We start from the raw sequence: 18650 nt of genomic DNA on the forward strand, positions 1-18650 counted from the left end.
CGATCGCATGGGCATGGAAGTAGGGCCTTAACTTCCTTGAAGCCACGACTAACGCGTATGCCAACTTCTTTATCTCCGGGTATCGGTTCTCCGCATCTACTAACTGTTTACTGATGTAGTACACGGGTTGCTGGTGCTTCTTCTCTCCTTTAACCAGGGTAGCGCTTATGGCATGCTCGGATACTGCCAAGTATAAGTATAGCCTTTCACACTTTTTAGGTTTTGCCAACAAGGGTGGCTTCCCTAAGTGCTCCTTCAACTTGAGAAAAGCATCCTCACATTCTTCATCCCAAGCAAACTTTTTGCTCCCTTTTAGGATGTTGAAGAAGGGGAGGCACTTGTCCGCAGACCTTGAAATGAATCTATTAAGGGCTGCCATCCGTCCCATTAGAAATTGCACCTCCTTCTTGTTCTTGGGTGGGCTCATTTCTATTAGGGCCTTTATCTTATCAAGATTAGCTTCGATGCCTCTGGAGTTGACCATGAAACCTAAGAACTTTCCCGTGCATACTCTAAAAGTGCACTTGAGTGGATTCAGCTTCATTCGGTAACTCCTGAGTGTGTCAAACATCTCACCTAGGTCTTTGTTGAGTTCTGCAGCATTTTGGTCTTCACCATCATATTGTCAACGTATACCTCCATGTTCCTCCCTATCTGGTTTGCGAACACTTTGTTCACCAATCTTTGATAGGTGGCACCCGCATTCTTTAATCCGAAAGGCATCACTTTATAACAGTAAAGTTCTTTATCCATTATAAATGACATATGCTCTTCGTCAGCTGGGTTCATAGGTATCTGGTTGTATCCAGAGTAGGCATCCATAAAGCTAAGTAACTCATGCCCAGCCGTCACATCCACTAGCTGATCTATCCTTGGAAGCAGAAACTATCCTTAGGACAAGCCTTATTGATGTTTGAGAAGTCAATGCAAATCCTCCATTTTCCATTTAGTTTTGGGACTAGCACCAGGTTCAATACCCATATATGATAGAATGATTCGCGGATGAACCCATTGGCCTTCAACTTGTCAACCTCCTCCTTTAAGGCTGCATACCTCTTTGGGTCAAGCGCTCGTCTTTTCTGCCTAACGGGCCTCGCCTCGGGGGCGATATTCAAATGGTGGCACATGATAGCATGATCTATTCCCACCGTGTTTTCGTGACTCCAAGCGAATACATCCATATTGACCTTCAAAAACCGTACCAACTTCTCATTCGCGTCGCTCTGAAGGCTTTTTCCCACCTTCAACTTTTGCAATGGCTCTTCCATCACCACGATTTCCTCTACCTCCTCCACGGGTTCTGCCCCTGGCTCCTCCATGATTATGGGGTCTAGTTCCTATGGGTTTGCACCCCCAAGTATCCCCATTGCCATCGGTTCTCGCGGTTTTGCAGACGTGCGAAGGGAGGTGTATAATATTCCCTTGCCTTTATTTGTTCTCCTTTCATACTTGCTACTCCACCGGGAGTTGGGAACTTGACGGCGAGGTGATATATTGAAGTTATCGCTTTCAATTCTCTTAGGGATGGTCTCCCCAATACCACATTGAAAGCTGAATCACAATCTACCACGACGAAGTTTGCCATGACTGTGGTCTGTCTGGGTTGTTCTCCCATGGTGAGTGCCAATTCGATCACCCCTAGGGGTTGTATCGAGTCCCCCGTGAATCCGTATAAGGAGGATTGACAGGGTTTCAAGTGTCTGATGGCCAAACCCATCTTCTCCAGGATGGGGCGATATAAGATATCCATAGAACTTCTGTTGTCTACAAGGACCTGATGCACCCGCATGTTGGCCAACTGAACTGTCAACACTAAAGGAGCATTATGGGGAAAGTGCACCCCTCGTGCATCCTCCTTTGTAAAAGTGATTGAGTCATTTTCTCCCTTAAAGATTTTCGGGGGTCATTGCTCCAAACTCATGACACACGGTGGTGGACTCCGTCTAGCTTCTCAAGCGTACCTGTCTCGACCCTTCCTGGACTCTCCCCCAAACCCCGGACCTCCAAACTGTCTCGACCCTTCCTGGACTCTCCCCCAAACCTCGGACCTCCAAAGATCATTCTCACTTCTCCTTGTATCTTTGGGGCTCTTCCTTGTGCATGAGGTATCACCGGATCATCCGCCGATTTCTGTTTTTCCCTTCTAACATATCGGCCTAGGTGCCCCTGTGGATGAGCTCTTCAATCTCGTCCTTCAAATGGGTACATTCTGCCGTGGTATGGCCAATATCTTGTGGTACTGACAGTATTTGCTAGGGTCCCTCTTGGACCGGTCTTTTCTCATCGGTGGGGGCCTTTTGAAGGGAACCTGATCCTCATTTGTGAGGTAGATATGCTCTCTGGTGTTTGTCAGGCTCGTATAGAAGGTGTAAGCTGTTTACCTATGGTCACTTCCGCATTTGGTCCTTCTCTGTTGATCATCTCTTGGCCCTTCATACGCCCTCTTCTTCTTCGCCCCATTCGACCCTTCATTGACTGGGGGCTTTACATGGGATTCATTTTTTCCTGCCTTTAAGTTCGCATGGCCATCCTCCACACGAATATACTTTTGTGCCCTCTCGTAGAAGTCATCTAGGTCAGTGACTTCCCTTTTGAGCATATTATCCCACAAATTGCTTCTTGGACGCACTCTGGTTGTGATGGCCATTTTTAACTCCCTGCGGGTCAAGCTCCCTACTTTGGCTGCCTCCATGTTAAACCTATGGATGTAGCTCTTTAGACTCTCATTTTCTCCCTACTTCACGTTGGTGAGGATGGTGCCCAGCATTGTGTAATCACGCACGGTGTAATGCTGTTGGAGAAATTCATCAGAAAACTGCTGCCAAGACGTAATGGACCCTGGTCAAAGTCTCTTGAACCATTTGTATGCATGTCCTTTCAATGTGACATTAAAGCAATGGCACCTGGCTCCGCTACTAATCCCCCTTAACTTCATCAGGTCGTTAAATGCGTCCAAATGGTACTTAGGATATGTGTTTCCTTCATATGGGGTCATATGAGGCACCTTGAAGTTGGATGGGAGCCAGATGGCTTGGATCTCCTTAATGAAGGGCGATTCATGGTCGAACTCGTCCTCAATGGCTTATCCTCCAGATGCGGTGATGATCTTGCTCCGTAGGCTCCTCATTTATGTGTCTAGGTCTTGTCTCCTCTTTTTCAAGGAGTCTCTCAACGTGGACGGGCTAGCATCTCCCTTTTATTTGCCTTCCTGGGGTGCCATAGGAGGTGTAGTCCTTTTATCCACCCTTTTCTTATTGAGTTCCTCTCATAGATCAGAGGGTGTTTTCCTTGAGGTGACTTCGATGTCATTACAAGGGCCAGCGTTGTTCTTCTGCTCTAGCCTCGGGGGCTACTTCGGTGGTCCGGGACATTTGTGCTGCTTCGTCCGGGGGGTATTACTGGTGGAGAGTCGAGTCCTTCCATCGTCTACCGGGACAGTGGTTTCTGCCCCCTCTTGACCTCTCTCTTTTCTCTTAGGGAGAGATATGTTTGATTTCCCTTGCAACAGGCCATTTAATACCTCTTGCATGTTCTCTAAGATGGTTTCTAGCCTTTGGTTCTTGCGGTGCAGTTCACATATCTACTCTTCATACAATCGAGATCTAGAACTCGAGCTCACGAAATAGACTCGGGAATGCTTGTCAGGTCTGCGCGTTGATGGGCCCGGATCTTGCTGGCTGGAGTTTGGCACCTGCGGCGGCTTTGGGGGCGGGAACTCGCCGGCATCTCTTGCGGGCTAGCTGTTGACCTTGGATGATTCTCATATGGTGGGACGGCTGGGGATGAGGCCTCCCTCTCATCTTCGTGACCCTCGGGTTCCTTTAGGGCCTCCACATCTCTGGGCAGAGGAGGATTCTTCATGGAGGCCTTCAACTGATCTCCATCAAGGTGGACCTCCACCTCTCGTGGCTCTCTCTATCGTTTAGAACATCTTGGCATTTTTTTCCTGTCAGAATTAATGGAAGAAAAGTGGCTTGACACTTATCCTTCCCACAGACGGTGCCAAACTGTTGACGGTAAGAACTCGCCAACGATTTAAGGTTAGAAAACTCAAATTATATTGTGAAAGATAGCTAAGAATAAGATGAAATGAACTTGGAAGAGAAGAGAATACAAAACTAAAATAGAGCAAATATCATATATTTCTTAAATGTCTCTCCATACAATCAGTTTTCCAACCTCCAAACCTCAGGGGTCGAGACCTATTTATAGGTGGGCTTTATTGGCCCCTGATACAAGTAGGTCCCAGAGGACAAGGACGTATGCAAGTACATTGCCAGGATAGTGGCTCAGGACATAGTGGTGTCTACCTTGATATATGGTCAGGGGTGCTCAGGTAGCGCCTCCACCCTCCGTACATGTTCGTACCGCCATTACTCATCAGATGCGGATGACAGGGCCACGCCTCTGTCCTCTTCATGATCGTACATCCCATATCAGTACACGTACCTTGTACCCAGTCATCCTCATCAATTCCTGTTTGGCACCTAAGGATTATTTGACATACCTGTTTGGTGTTTTCAAGTGTTCCTCGTACGCATATTGTGGAGGCTCCAAACTTTACATGTCATGAGTAGCCAAGGCGCGGGGGTGCCTCGCTAGTGGCACCTAATTCTAGAAGGGAACTAGAGCCTCTTCAGCGACGCATAGGGTGTTGGTGGTGAGACAAGGTGCACACGGAAGATGCAGCGAGGTTGCATCCTCGCATAGCGAGGGGTCTCGTGTAGCGAGGCTGGCCTACTGTGGTCACATTAAGGCGAGGCTCAGGACACGGGAGATGCAGCGAGACTGACCTGTTGTAGTCGCATGGAGGCGAGGCTCAGGGCATGGGAGATGCAGTGAGGCTAGCCTGTTGTGGTCACAGGGAGGCGAGGCACAATGTCTTGCGTAGATGCGGCGCGCGCGTAGGAGGCCAGCCGAGGACCTGCGCACAGCGAAGGTGACGCGCACGTGGGAGGCCAGCCGAGGACCCTCGCATAGCGAGGATGGCGTTCGTGTGGGTAACCGGCCTAGGACCCTCGCATAGCGAGGGTGGCTCTCTTAGCCCAACTCCTTCGATGCCATGTGGCACCCTTGCCCTTTCGTGCATGTGGAAAGTATTTAAGTGAGGCTCTCGCCCCTTCGTCCCACTAGCATGTGTCTCATAGTCTTTAAGGTGCCTCGTAGTGTAGAGGTTCTCCTAAACAGAATTCACAAGGGAAGAATTCCCACATTCACAGTGACATTGGCTAAGAATGCGTGACATCCTTTCTCTATCATCTTCTGAGCTTTGAGAGATGAAATGAGCGGTGTCCGTAGTCCTGAAATGTTTCCCATAAAACATAGTTTTTGATCGCCAGGAGTCTCGAACGTCACTTGCTTGCATCTACAATCGATGGTTGCGCCATGCCTTGGTAGCCAATCCACGCCCAGTATTACGTCGAAGTCTTTAATCTCTAGCTCTATCAGGTCTCCTTCTAGTTCTACGTCCTCGATTTTGATCGGTACGCCTCATACTATCTGTGATGATAGGACTACTTCGCCCAAAGGCAATTCTGTCATAAATCTAGTTCTAAATCTTTCACAAGGTTTGTCTAATTTCTCTATCATTCCTAACGAGATATATGAGTGTGTTGTTCCCAAATCAAATAATACTGAACATATATTATCGAGGATAGGAATCTGACCTGTGATCACTTTGTTACTAGCTTCAGCTTCTCCCTAGGTCAAGGTAAAGACTCTGGCTGGAACCATCTTATTGTCCCTCTTCCGATGACCTTCCTGGCCGTAATTATAACATCCCTTGGTGTTTGCACGGCACTCGCTATGATGTTTCTTTTAGTATTTGGAGCATTGCGGGTATTCTACATAACCCGACCTATTATTTCCATTGGTTGTTCATGATCTTTTGTCATTGTCGGATTACTTATTGTCAGGATGTCTTCTCTTTTGGCCATTATTGTTGCTATGTTAATGGTTGTTGCTGTGGTTCTGACCATTCTGAGGTTGATTTTGCTGCTTAGGTTCAGGCTTGTTGGCCTTCTCCTTACTAACATTCGCCTGAAGCCTTTTCACTTCTATAGCCGTTTCTAGAGCATCGGCGTAAGAAGTGGTTCCAGGAGTTGCTAGCTTGAATCCTAGCTCAATCTTTGGTCTGAGTCCTCTAACAAACTTGGTGACCCTCAAAAAGTCGGTTGGGACCAACTCTGGTGCAAACTTGGCTAGTCGATTGAACTGTCGAGCACACTCTTCTACCGTTAAGTTGCCCTGCTTCAGACTGGTGAACTCTTCTACCCTCGTAGCGATGACTGTCGATTTGTAGTACTTCTTGTGAAAGAGCTCTGCAAATCTAGTCCATGTCATGGTGGCGACGTCGTGAGTCTATTGTACTAAATCCCACCATATTCTAGCATCCTTCTTTAGAAGAGACGAAACACAGGATATGCGGTCTGTGTTGCTGAGATTCATATGTGCTAGGATTGGCTCTACATTCCTGAGCCATTCTTCCACATCTAAGGGGTCGGTTGTCCCTTCAAAGTTTGGAGCGTGTTTCTTACGAAACCGCTTGTAGATTGGCTCAATGTACTGAGCTGGGTAAGGCGCATAGTTCGCCATTGGCCATCCCCCATAAGAACCTACTTGTTGGGGGTGCTTGAGCCATTTGCTGAGGCTGCAGTGGTGGCTGAGGCTGAGTTTATGGCTGTGGCTGAGCCTGTTGTCATTGTTGCTGCAGAAATTCTTCCACTTGTTGCCGTAGTCGGACAATCTCAGTGGTGTTGTCAACCGGAGGCGGCGAACTTCTGTTAGCAGCAACATTGGTAGCACGCGTTCCCCTTCTTCGGACTAGAGGGGCTTCGTTAGTCTCATTGGTGGCGTTGGAGGCATTGCTGACTGTGCGTGCAGATCTTCTGAGGGACATCTTCAGCAAAGTTCTAACAGTTGAGAAAAAGTGTGTTAGAACTTACCCTAATAGGCTCTAAGGCAAAACTTAGTCTAAGAAAACATAACTCGGACCTATTAGTTATGATTTCTTATGAAAAATTATGTAAGCCTTCTTTATAATTAGGGTTTGTTTCTATACTTAGAAAATCTGCCATCTTTATTATTTTCTAAGTCTGTTTCTAATCATCCTATATGACTTAATTCTCAGGCTCGAAACTAGTTGTTGTTCCAAAAGTTAACCATATTGAGGGAGGGCTGGGATCAGTAAAATTGTTCCCACTACTATGGCCCCCTAACTCTCAATATAGAACCCAATTCATTGATTTGTATCTAACCTCACTGAACTTGGTCATTATTTATTGAATTTATTATGATTGTAAAAAAAAATCAAATTCATACATGTCATTCAAAAATAACAATAATATTCATTTGGAAAAAGATTTTCACTAAATACAACCATAAATGCAAAAATAATAAATAAATAAATAAACTAAACTAACATAAGTAGGGTAGATCTAAAAATCAAGATCTTCTACGTCTGACCCTTCATCTAACATGTCATCATCTATTTCTTCATAATCATCATTATCTTGAGCCTCAAAACTACCTCGGGGAAGATTCATGAAGATTCTATGCTTTTGTTCATTAGTGAATTGAAATTCCAACTTAGAGGTGAACCTAAGTATGAGAAAATAATATCTCATGGCTATCGGTAAATCATCATCATCATCATCTATAGTCTCCCATATTTCTTCTAATGTTGAAATTACATAAGGAAAATCTTTAAAAAGCCTAATTACTAGAACATATTGTTCTGTAGCTCTCATCATAATTTGCTTAGTAGTCTGAAGATGAACTATCTCCTTGTGGAATGAGATTAATCTCTGAGTGATTCTTTCTAACACTCCTACTGTATTCCTTGGCTCTCTAATCCTTTTCAATGCCTTAATGGCTCAGATATCCTAATAGGTTAAGGCTCCATCCATTCTTAACTGAAAACATAATGGCTAAGATGCTAGCTAATAACATAAACATAACATAATAAGCATAAACACTTACATTGGCAGTTATATTCAGAGCTTGTGCGTGTGTATCAAGGAGAACTTCATGCATATGAACTGTGGGCTATGATGCCAATTGTAATGACCCGACTATTTCTAAGACCTTAGACCATTAAAAACTACTATGACATAGCTACTAATTTGAATACATACATAAGAAATAACACAAATTTATTTAAAAGCCAAAATATTTTACCAAATACAAAATAAGGTAAAAATATAAAATGTAATATGGGATCCCATTGTTATAAAACATAAACACATAAACTTTAAATTACTTGTTTAAATACTAAGTGCGGAAATACATAATTTAAAAGACTTTAAACAACGCCATCCTTGATCTTCTAGCAGTCCATTCAATCCATTCATCCTCAACACACATGCCAAGCTGCTGCAAATCCTTCCCTCCTTCCATATTCATTTTCCTGCATCATTCTAAAAAGAAAGGAATGAGCCTAATGCCCAGCAAGGAAAATTTACCAACAACATATATCATAAATCATAAACATAAGACTATATCATATTCATATACTATAAAACATATGACTATAAAAAATGTATATCATATAGGACTACAATATTAATGGCCATTAACTCATTAACATGGTGTGTGATAAAACCATCTAGGTCCTCTGTCTACTAATCAAGGTAGGTTAGATCACAACTATAGTATATGATAACCCATCTAGGTCATTTCATGGTAAAAATTCTTGGGGCTTGCTATCTAAGCAAGTCATATGCCCAAGTGACTACAAAACATATTTATACATATACATATCATAGCATAAAACATATCATAACATAAACATATAAACACATATAATCTAACCTATTTTTCTTACCAACAACTGGGATATGGAGACAAGAACGGGATTTGGAACACTCCTAAAACCAATAGTAAAAACATGAGTTTCTAAAGAAAAGGGATGAAAAAGAGAACTAAACCATCAAAGAAGAAACTTACCGAAAAGAACCTTAAGTTTCAAGAAACTTAAACACCTAACCAAGAATCATAAACAAGAGTAAGGATCTGAAAGAAAATAAAAGAATACTAAAGAACCATAAAGAACTTAACTTAAGGATAGGAATACCTTGAATGATCTTATGACTTGATCTATACCTCGATACCAAAATAACTCTATATATATTACTTCCCAAGTGTTTAGAAAAGCTTATATTGGAAAAGCTTTTTAACCCAAAACCCAAGTGTTTCTCTCTATAGTTACCTTAGCAACTTGGAGGCTCTGAAGAATGCTTGAAAAATGAAGGAAATGGATGAGTACTAGGTCCTATTTATAGAGTTCAAGGAGTGAAACTAACCCCTTTTAATTTGAATAAATAAATGAATATAAAATGAAAAAGATCTGAATTTTTGTTCAACAGATGCCCAGAACTCGGTCAAAATCATTCAAAGGCAGGTCCAAGTGGTTAAGGCTGTTTTTAAATTTAAAAATCCTCTAGCAAAAAAAAAAAAAAAACACTCCCAGGGGCAATATATCGCTTACCCTGGGAAATATATCGGCTAGACCTATTTCCCGAGCCCCGTTCGTTCGTTTGTGCGAAGTCGACGTGTTTTCCGTATCTCCCGTAGGCGATATATCGGCCCCTATAGCTACGATATATCAACATACATTGATATATCAAACACGTATTTGCACTTTTTCAGCATATTTTAAATTGATTAAACAGCTTTGACTGAGTCAAAATGTGATCCTAACAGCTACTAGAAGGTTCTATAGCTTCTAGATCTTTCTTTTATTTAAACTATTCATCAAAAATACTTAAATCCTTAATAAACATGATTATGACAAGTGTCATGCTCTTATTAATTCTATCTAAACCTTAGGTTATAATAAATATATTTCTAGGACCAACAATATTAATCAAACCTTATGTTATAATTAATATTTCTAAACTATATGTTAAACTTATAAAATCCATAACTGTTGCTATGAGTTTCCAACTAAGTCCTGGCTTGAACCAAAATCCATGGAAACTAACATACTACAAACTATTACTAACTACTACTATTATCTAGCTAAGTAAAAATTATGGGACACTACATTGCATAGGATTCCTAGCAAACATTGTGGATACATCCAAAGTTGTTTCAGTTGGACCGGATGAGACCAGACTGGTATGTGAGTTTCCTGATTTATTCCCCGCAAATTTGCCAGGATTGCCGTCACACCGAGAGATCGAGTTCGTCATTGAATTGGTTCCAGGGGCGGAGCCAGTATCTCTGACACCTTATAAAATGGCTTCAGCAAAGTTAAAATAATTGAAGATTCAGTTGCAGGAGTTACTGGATTTGAGATTCATCAGACTGATTTTTTCATCGTGGGGTACCTTAGTGTTGTTCATCAAGAAGAAGGATGGATTCTTAAGGATGTGTATTGAATACAGAGAGTTGAACAAGTTGACCATTAAGAATATGTACCCACTGCTTAGGATTGATGACTTATTCGATCAGCTACAGGGGAAGACAATGTTCTCTAAGATTGGCCTTCGGTCAGGCTACCACTAGTTAAGATTTAAAGAAGAGGACATGCCAAAGACCGCTCTCTACACAAGGTATGGACACTATGAATTCCTGGTTATGTCCTTTGGATTAACCAATGCCCCAACAACCTTTATGGACTTGATGAATAGGGTCTTCAAGAATTATCTGAACAAGTTTGTGATCGTATTCATTGACGAAATACTGGTGTATTCTTAGTCAGAGACTGAGCACAAGAAACATCTACGCTTGGTATTACAGCAGTTGAGAGAGCATAGGTTATATGCTAAGTTCAGGAAGTGTGATTTTGGCTACCCCGAGTTACATTTTTGGGTCATATTGTCAGTAAGGAGGGGATTCTAGTGGACCCAAGTAAGATTGAGGTAGTGAGATATTGGCCTAGGTCGAGCAGTGCACCAGATGTTAGGAGCTTCTTGGGATTGGCAAGATACTATCGACGGTTCGTCGAGGGATTCTCCAGAATAGCCACAACATTGACCGACCTGACGCGTAAGAATAGTAAGTATGTATGGATAGACAAGTGTGAGAATAGTTTCAAGGAGTTGAAGCAACGACTAATCACCGCTCCAGTATTGAGTCTGCTGTTAGACAATGAAAAGTTTGTAGTTTACTATGATGCTTCCAAACAGGGTTTGAGGTGTGTACTGATGCAAGCTAGAAAGGTGATAGCCCACACATCGAGACAGTTGAAGGATTATGAGCAGAGGTATCCCACACATGATCTGGAATTAGCGGCGGTGGTATTTGCACTAAAGGTCTGGAGACATTATTTATATGGTGAGAAGTGTGAAATATACATTGACCATAAGAGTTTGAAGTACTTCTTTACTCAGAAGGATCTGAATATGCGCCAGAGGCGTTGGCTGGAATTGGTCAAGGATTATGACTGCGATATTCTATACCATCGTGGGAAGGCCAATGTGGTGGCTAACGCATTGAGTCGGAATGGCCCAGGACAACTATACAGTTTGAGGCAAATATCAGATAGATTAGCTGAAGAGATAACTAGAGCATGTATTGAGTTGGTAGTTAGACAACTAGCCAACGTCACCTTCAGTCTACGCTCCTTGAGAGGATCAAGGAAGTGCAGGGGGAAGATCCCCAGTTAAGGGAACACACAAAGGAATTCTTAGCCGGAGCGGCTAAGGACTTTTTCATTTCAGATATTGGTTTATTGAGGTACAAAGGTCGGATTTGCGTTCCGATGGATTTCGGTATCTGGGGAGAGATTTTAGACGAGTCTCATACCACTCCATATTCCTTACATCCGGGTACGACAAAGATGTACCAAGATTTGAGAACGTTATATTGGTGGCTGGGAATGAAAATGGATTTGGTGGATTATGTGACCAAGTATTTGACTTGTAAGCAAGTAAAGGCTGAACATCAGAGGCCAGCAGGGTTGTTGCAGCCTCTAGGGATTCCAGAGTGGGAATGGGAGGATATCTCCATGAACTTCGTGGTTGGATTACCGAAGACCGTGGGACAACATGATTTAGTGTGGGTGATCGTGGATAGGTACACCAGGTCAACCCATTTTTTTCATGTTAAGACAACTTATACTGTGGAGCAGTATGATGAATTGTATGTAAAGGAAATTGTGCGACTACATGGGGCTCCGAGGTCGATAGTATCTGATAGGGACCCCACCTTCACCTCCAAGTTTTGGGAGAGCCTGCAGAAGGCTATGGGTACACAGTTGCAGTTTAGTACCACTTATCATCCTTAGACGGATGGACAGTCTGAGAGGACGATTCAGATACTGGAAGATATGCTACGAGCCTGCGTACTTGATTTTGGGGGATCTTGGAGTAAGTATCTCCCTCTGATTGAGTTTTCGTACAATAACAGTTACCAGTCGACTATCAAAGTGGCTCCGTATGAGATGTTATATGGGAGGAAGTACAGATCATCCATCCATTGGGATGAGATAGGTGAGAGGAGGTATATAGGTCCTGAGGTTGTTCAGAGGACCAATGAGGTGATTGAGAAGATTAAAGCTCGAATGCTCACCTCCCAAAGTCCGCAGAAGAGTTACTAAGACTTGAGACACATGAGTGTAGAGTTTCTCCCTTGAGAGGGATGAAACAGTTTGGAGTAAGGGGCAAGCTGAGCCCTAGGTTTGTTGGCCCATTTGAGATTCTGGAACGAGTTGGAGAGGTAGCTAACAGATCGGCGATGCCTCTAGCTCTATTAGGGGTTCACGATGTGTTTCATGAATCCATGCTCCGAAAGTATGTATCAGATTCTACGCACGTACTGAGTTATGAGAACTTGGAGTTGGATTAGGATTTATCGTATGAAGAGAAGTCGGTTCAAATTCTTGACCGAAAGGATAAAGTCTTGCGGAAAAAGACCATTGGTAACTCTTGAATAAAGAGTTATTTCATGTTCTTTTGAGCTTATAATTTTGAAAAAAAATCTTGGGTGATGTTAGTTATTTTAGCTTTTGTAGCTAACTTTGGTATTTTTATGATCTTAATTAAGTCTAGTTATTTTTGTAGTTTTTAATAGCCAATGGGTTGAAGATAATAGTTTTATAAATAGATATTTGTACAAAGAATTAACTAACATGTGAAACTATCTAAATTGAATTTTTGATGGCTGAATTATCAGGTTTTGCTGCAGCAAAGCATATTTTGCTGAATCATTTTGATCAGGTAGTTTTTGGGCACCTAGAACACGTGGCAAGTCAATGGGTGAGCTGGAATAGTGGCTGAGGTGGCAAGTACAGAAAGCTTGAGTCAAGAATTGGGAGACTCACGCTTTTTACAAGGAGGGCAATATTGTACTTTTGGGGCTAAAGGAGGAAACCTAGAATACACTTAAACAAGCATCAGCCGAAATATGAACCAGGCAGCCATTTTTGGAAAAGAAAAACCAGCAAGAAGAAGGAAAGAAACCCAAAAATTAGCAAGGAAGAAGGAGGACGAAAAAGAGAGCTCAAGCATCATTTTGGATTTGTTCTTTCTTCTATTTCTAAACTTCATTTTTATATTTTTTGAGTTGATTTCTAAATCTAAATATTATGGGCTGTTTTGATTGTGGATTCATTTTTATTAACTCTGCCATGAACTAATTTTTAGGTGGTTTGAATTGTTGATGAACCCTATGTTATAGTCTAGTAATTTCTTGCACTTTATTTTAGTAAAATCTCTCTTGTTCATACAAGTGTGCTTATGTTAATTTCTTGTTGTTGTTTGTCCAACAATGGCAAGATATTAAATTATGTTTAATGCTGGAAATATTAAATTTAATGGGAAGAACTTGGATGACACAAGTCATAATCTAGGTTAGATTATGTTAGTAAGTAACATAGGGATGTGTTATTTGCCTTGTGTAACTTTTGAGAATTAAACTTTGAATTTGCATTCTTAAATCTGGTTTTGCATAGGAATATGTTTAATTAGGTAAAAGAACTAATGTCATAAAATTTGGGAAAGTTTTATGAGTGTTTAATGATTTCTTGTTAACCTGAGAGTTTTGCTAGAATATTGCTGCCTCAATCTGTTCGCAATTTGTTCAGGATGATTAATATAGGGGGAATCAATAATTCAAGTCCATTTTTCAATCCATATATTTCTTTCAATTTTCTTGTTTAGTTCAGTTTTAATTTCAGTATTTCCATCTCTTTTAATATTTTTTTTAGCCTAAAAACAACCCATTTAAATTTTAGTATTGTTAAGTTGTTTAGTAGTTATTTTGCTTATTTTTCTAATTTGTAATCCCTATGGAGACGATCTACTTATCATTATATTACTTGTGTGATTACATGCACTTGCATATTTAAAATCAAATATTAATTTATCACAACAAGTTTTTGGCGCCGTTGCCGAGGATTGGAATTAGAAAATTTTGTAATATCAATTACTTGCAATTTATTTTTCTTTGTTGAGCTGACTTTGTTTGCTTGCTCTTGTGTTTTCTCAGGTGATTTACTATATGAATGAGCAAGAAGACATTGAACTAGCTCCTATTGACCTTGAGATTGAAAGAACAGTTAGAAGAAGACTAAGGGAACAACGGGCTCAAAATCACCTTAATATGTCTGAAGAGGTTGACGGAGTTGAGGGTGCTAATAATGTCACTAACGCAATTGCTATGGCTGATAATAGAGAGAGAGCCATAAGGGAGGATGCTGCCCCCATGTTTCAATCCAGTTATTGTTAGGCCTGAAATTCAAGCACCCCAATTCGAGTTAAAGCCCGTTATGTTCCAAATGTTGCAAACAGTGGGTTAATTTAGTGGGTTGCCTACTGAGGATCCTCATCTTCGTTCATTTTTGGAGGTGAGTGATTCTTTCAAGCTACAAGGAGAAAGTGACGAGGCCTTAAGGTTGAAATTATTCCCTTTCTCTTTAAGGGATCGAGCTAGAGCTTGGCTAAACACTCTTCCTCACAACTCGGTGACTACAGGGAATGAGTTGGCTGAAAAATTCTTGATGAAGTACTTTCCTTCTACCAAAAATGCCAAGTTTCACAATGAAATCATGTCATTTCAGCAGCTGGAAGATGAATCATTTTGTGAAGCTTGAGAGAGATTCAAGGAGTTATTGAGAAAGTGCCCACACCATGGGATCCCATAGTGTATACAAATGGAAACATTCTATAATGGGCTCAATTCTTCCACTCGCATGGTGTTAGATGCTTCAGCTAATGCAGCTATTCTCTCTAAGTTCTACAATGAAGCCTATGAGATTTTGGAGAGGATAGCTAGCAACAATTATCAATGGTCCAATGTTAGAGCCTCAACAAGTCGAAAAGTGGCTGGTATACTTGAAGTGGATGCATTGATAGCTTTGACTGCTCAAGTGTCTTCAATGACTAACCTTCTCAAGAACATGAGTTTGGGGGGAATGGTACAACCAGCTGCTATGGAACAAGTTGCTGATGTATCTTGTGTTTATTGTGGAGATGGGCACACATTTGAGAGTTGTCCTTTGAATCCCGCTTCGGTTTGTTATGTGGGGAGTCAAAATGCCAACCGTAATAACCCATATTCGAACTCTTATAATCCAGGGTGGAGGCAGCATCCAAACTTCTCATGGGGGGGGGGGGGGGGGTCAAGGAGCTAGTTCAAGCGGAGCACCAATGCAAAACAAGCCTACATATCCACCGGGGTTTTCTCAACAACAACCAAGAGCTCAACCACCTCCTCCTCAAGGGTCTCAATCAAGCTCTTTGGAGAGTTTAATGAAAGAATATATGGCCATGAATGATGCTGTGATTCAGATCCAAGCGACATCCTTAAGGAACCCAGAGATTCAATTGGGGCAGCTAGTTAATGAGCTAAGGAATAGACCACAAGGCACCTGGCCTAGTGATATTGAAAATCCAAGAAGAGATGGTAAAGAGCAATGCAAGGAAATTACTTTGAGGAATGGTAACAATCTGAAGTTGAATGAGGATAATCCTAAGAGAAACAGCGAGTCCAATTCAATCCAAAGTAGTGTGGAAAAGGAAGATAAAGTTGTGAGTTCAAAAATATTAAATGTTGATCCTGAAGCAATTGCTGCAGCAATTTCTCAGCAAAATGCAATAGAGAAGCCTATGAGCAAGCCACCTCCATCATTTCCTCAATGTTTTTAAAAGCAGCAACAAGATGGTCAGTTCCGAAGATTTTTGGATGTTTTGAAGCAACTCCACATCAACATACCTCTGGTGGAAGCTTTGGAACAACTGCTTAATTATGTGAAGTTCTTGAAGGATATTTTGACAAAGAAGAGGAGGCTTGGTGAATTTGAAATGGTTGCTTCGATTGAAGGTTGTAGTGCTATATTGAAGAATAAAATTCCTCCAAAGTTGAAGGATCCAGGCAGTTTCACAATTCCAATTTCTATTGGGGGACGAGAAGTTGGTAAATCTCTTTGTGATTTGGGAGCTAGTATTAATTTGATGCCCATGTCCATTTTTAAGAAGTTGGGAATTGGAGAAGCAAGGCCAACTACACTTACCTTGCAATTAGTAGACCGTTCTATGGTGCATCCAGAGGGAAAGATTGAAGACGTCCTAGTACAAGTTGCCAAGTTCAATTTTCAGGCAGATTTCATTATTCTTGACTATGAGGAAGATAGGGATGTACCGATCATTTTGGGGAGACCATTTCTTGCCATCGGGAGGACATTGATAGATGTTGAAAAAAAAGAACTAAGCATTTGAGCTCAATACGAACAAGTCACATTCAAGGTTTTTAATCCTATACGCTCTCCTAATGAAGTTGAAGCTTGTTTGGCCATAAGTGCTTCTAACTTCAAGTTGATTGAAAAGATGCATGGAAAGTATAGCAATGGAAAAGGTCCCTTTTGAAGAAAGTGAGAAAGGTGGGGAACCATGGATAAGTAAGGAAGAAGAACCATCTCATCCTCCAAAGCTACCGAAGAAAAAGAAACATAGTAGAAAGCCTCAATCACAAATGTTGGAAGTTGGTAATAAAGTATTTTTCTCGAACTCTCAAGTGAAATCAAGGTGTGATGGTGGGTTCTTAGTGAGCAAGGTGTTTCCCAATGGTGTAGTGGAATTATATGATGAGCATTTGGGAAGAGCATTTAAGGTAACAAGGAAAGGAACAAAGTTTGGGGGAAGCGAGGTTGAGCAATACCAAACCTCGGTTTCCTTGAAAGATCCTTAGAGAAAAAAAATGAAGTTTGGGTTGCTATGGTTTTTGGAGGATTCATTTGTAAAGTAACTCAAAGAAAGAAATAATAAAAATGCATTGAAAAAAAAAGAAAAAAAATCAATAATAAAATGAAAAAAAAATACATATATGAGTGTTTTTAATTATTTTATTTTTATTTTTTGTAATATTAATTTCATTTTATTGTGATGTTTTTGGAGTGGTTTTATGTGTGCTTTTGTGTTTCAGGTGTTAAGAAAGCAAGAAATTGGTGTCTTGGAAGTAATTTTGGGGTTTGATGGTTTTGCAAAATTTTTGCTTCAGCAAACAGGGAGCAAAATTTTTCGAAAAAATGGAGGAATTACGTCAAATTTTTGTTGATGAAGCAAAACTTAGGCAAAATGGTGGGAATTTGGGCAGGCACAAGTCAGGGGTGTGGTTCGTTCAGAAAAAAATACACATATATACATACAAAAAATATATATAGTAATATATATAATATAAATACTTATATATTACTAAATCTAGATATTATATATATATATATCCATAAAATAATCCCTATATGTAAGAAAAAAAATACCCATGAACCCGAGTCCCCTATTCCCATTCATTAGCCTGCATCGCATCAACCCTCCTCCATAGCCGCCACCATCTCCTCCCTTTACCCCCGACCCTCACAAGCCACCATATCCAAATCCAGCCATAGTTCCCTGCTGCCCAGCACCATCGACCCCCATCCTCCGAGAACCAAGGCACCATTCACCCTGTACCTAGGCGTGACCCCGCACCACTCCCAGGCATGACTATCACTCACGCACCACCCCACAGAGGTGCAATTTTGACTGCACCTAGCCTTCCCACGCGCACGTTTTTATCAGCCGAGAGCTCATAATCCATCCTTGCGCGCGACTTACAAATGCCCACACACCTTCGAAGCACCAAGACACGACCCAACACCGAGTGACCTAGCTGCACATCCTTTGAGCAGAGCCTGCATATTCGTTGAATGAGCATTTCTGAATTCTACTCCCCAATTAGATTTTGTTTATGTTTGTTTCTTTGTATTCTCTGTTTTAGGTGTAGTTCTTGCTTACTGACAATTTTGTGTTGTGTTATACTTTAGTCTCAATTGTTGATAATGAACTTTGTGTTTTGTGTACTAGGTGCTTTGTGTTGTACTTAGTTAGTTATGTTTCTTTGGTGATTTTTGTAACGCCCTGGATAGCCAAGACCGTTACACTGTGTGTTTATAAAGTGCTAGACTTGCTAATCAAGTCATTTAATTAAGAACGTGTTCTGGAACTATAATGGTACTAGGGTTAAAATGTTTTGGTCTCAAAAGTCACATTTTTCATAAAGAAACATTTCCTGTTTACAAGGGATCCCAAAAATATTAAGATTGAAACTGTTTGCAAAAGATTTAAGGACTAAATATAGTATTAGCCATATTAAGGCAAAATAGACAATTAGGCAATCTCTGTCATGATCCACTCCTTGGCCATGGCGACCGAACAGCTGGCTATGTACATTCC

At 41.2% G+C, this 18650-nt stretch overlaps 1 protein-coding gene and 1 non-coding gene across 2 annotated transcripts; one reads left to right on the forward strand and one right to left on the reverse strand.

Moving 5' to 3' along the window:
* Positions 1-14975: 14975 nt before the first annotated feature.
* LOC133813045 (small nucleolar RNA R71) lies at positions 14976-15081 on the reverse strand. Its single transcript, XR_009884091.1, has one exon. It is a non-coding gene; the product is annotated as a small nucleolar RNA R71 (small nucleolar RNA).
* A 626-nt stretch (positions 15082-15707) lies between these two features.
* Positions 15708-16661, forward strand: LOC133815527 (uncharacterized). Its single transcript, XM_062248362.1, has 3 exons — positions 15708-16083; positions 16171-16359; positions 16492-16661. Exons 1-3 carry the CDS (start codon positions 15708-15710, stop codon positions 16659-16661), a joined length of 735 nt encoding a protein of 244 aa, XP_062104346.1.
* Positions 16662-18650: the final 1989 nt, after the last annotated feature.

This window comes from Humulus lupulus, chromosome 1 (assembly GCF_963169125.1).
Source record: "Humulus lupulus chromosome 1, drHumLupu1.1, whole genome shotgun sequence".
NCBI classification, from domain to species: domain Eukaryota; kingdom Viridiplantae; phylum Streptophyta; class Magnoliopsida; order Rosales; family Cannabaceae; genus Humulus; species Humulus lupulus.

Excerpts from the sequence above, each read along its gene's own strand:
- LOC133815527 (XM_062248362.1), top strand. The coding sequence starts at position 15,708 with ATGGCCATGAATGATGCTGTGATTCAGATCCAAGCGACATCCTTAAGG. Across the intron at positions 16,084-16,170 it reads ACCTCCATCATTTCCTCAAT|CTTTGGAACAACTGCTTAAT; the intron begins GTTTTTAAAAGC and ends CTCTGGTGGAAG. Across the intron at positions 16,360-16,491 it reads TATTGGGGGACGAGAAGTTG|AGGGAAAGATTGAAGACGTC; the intron begins GTAAATCTCTTT and ends TGGTGCATCCAG.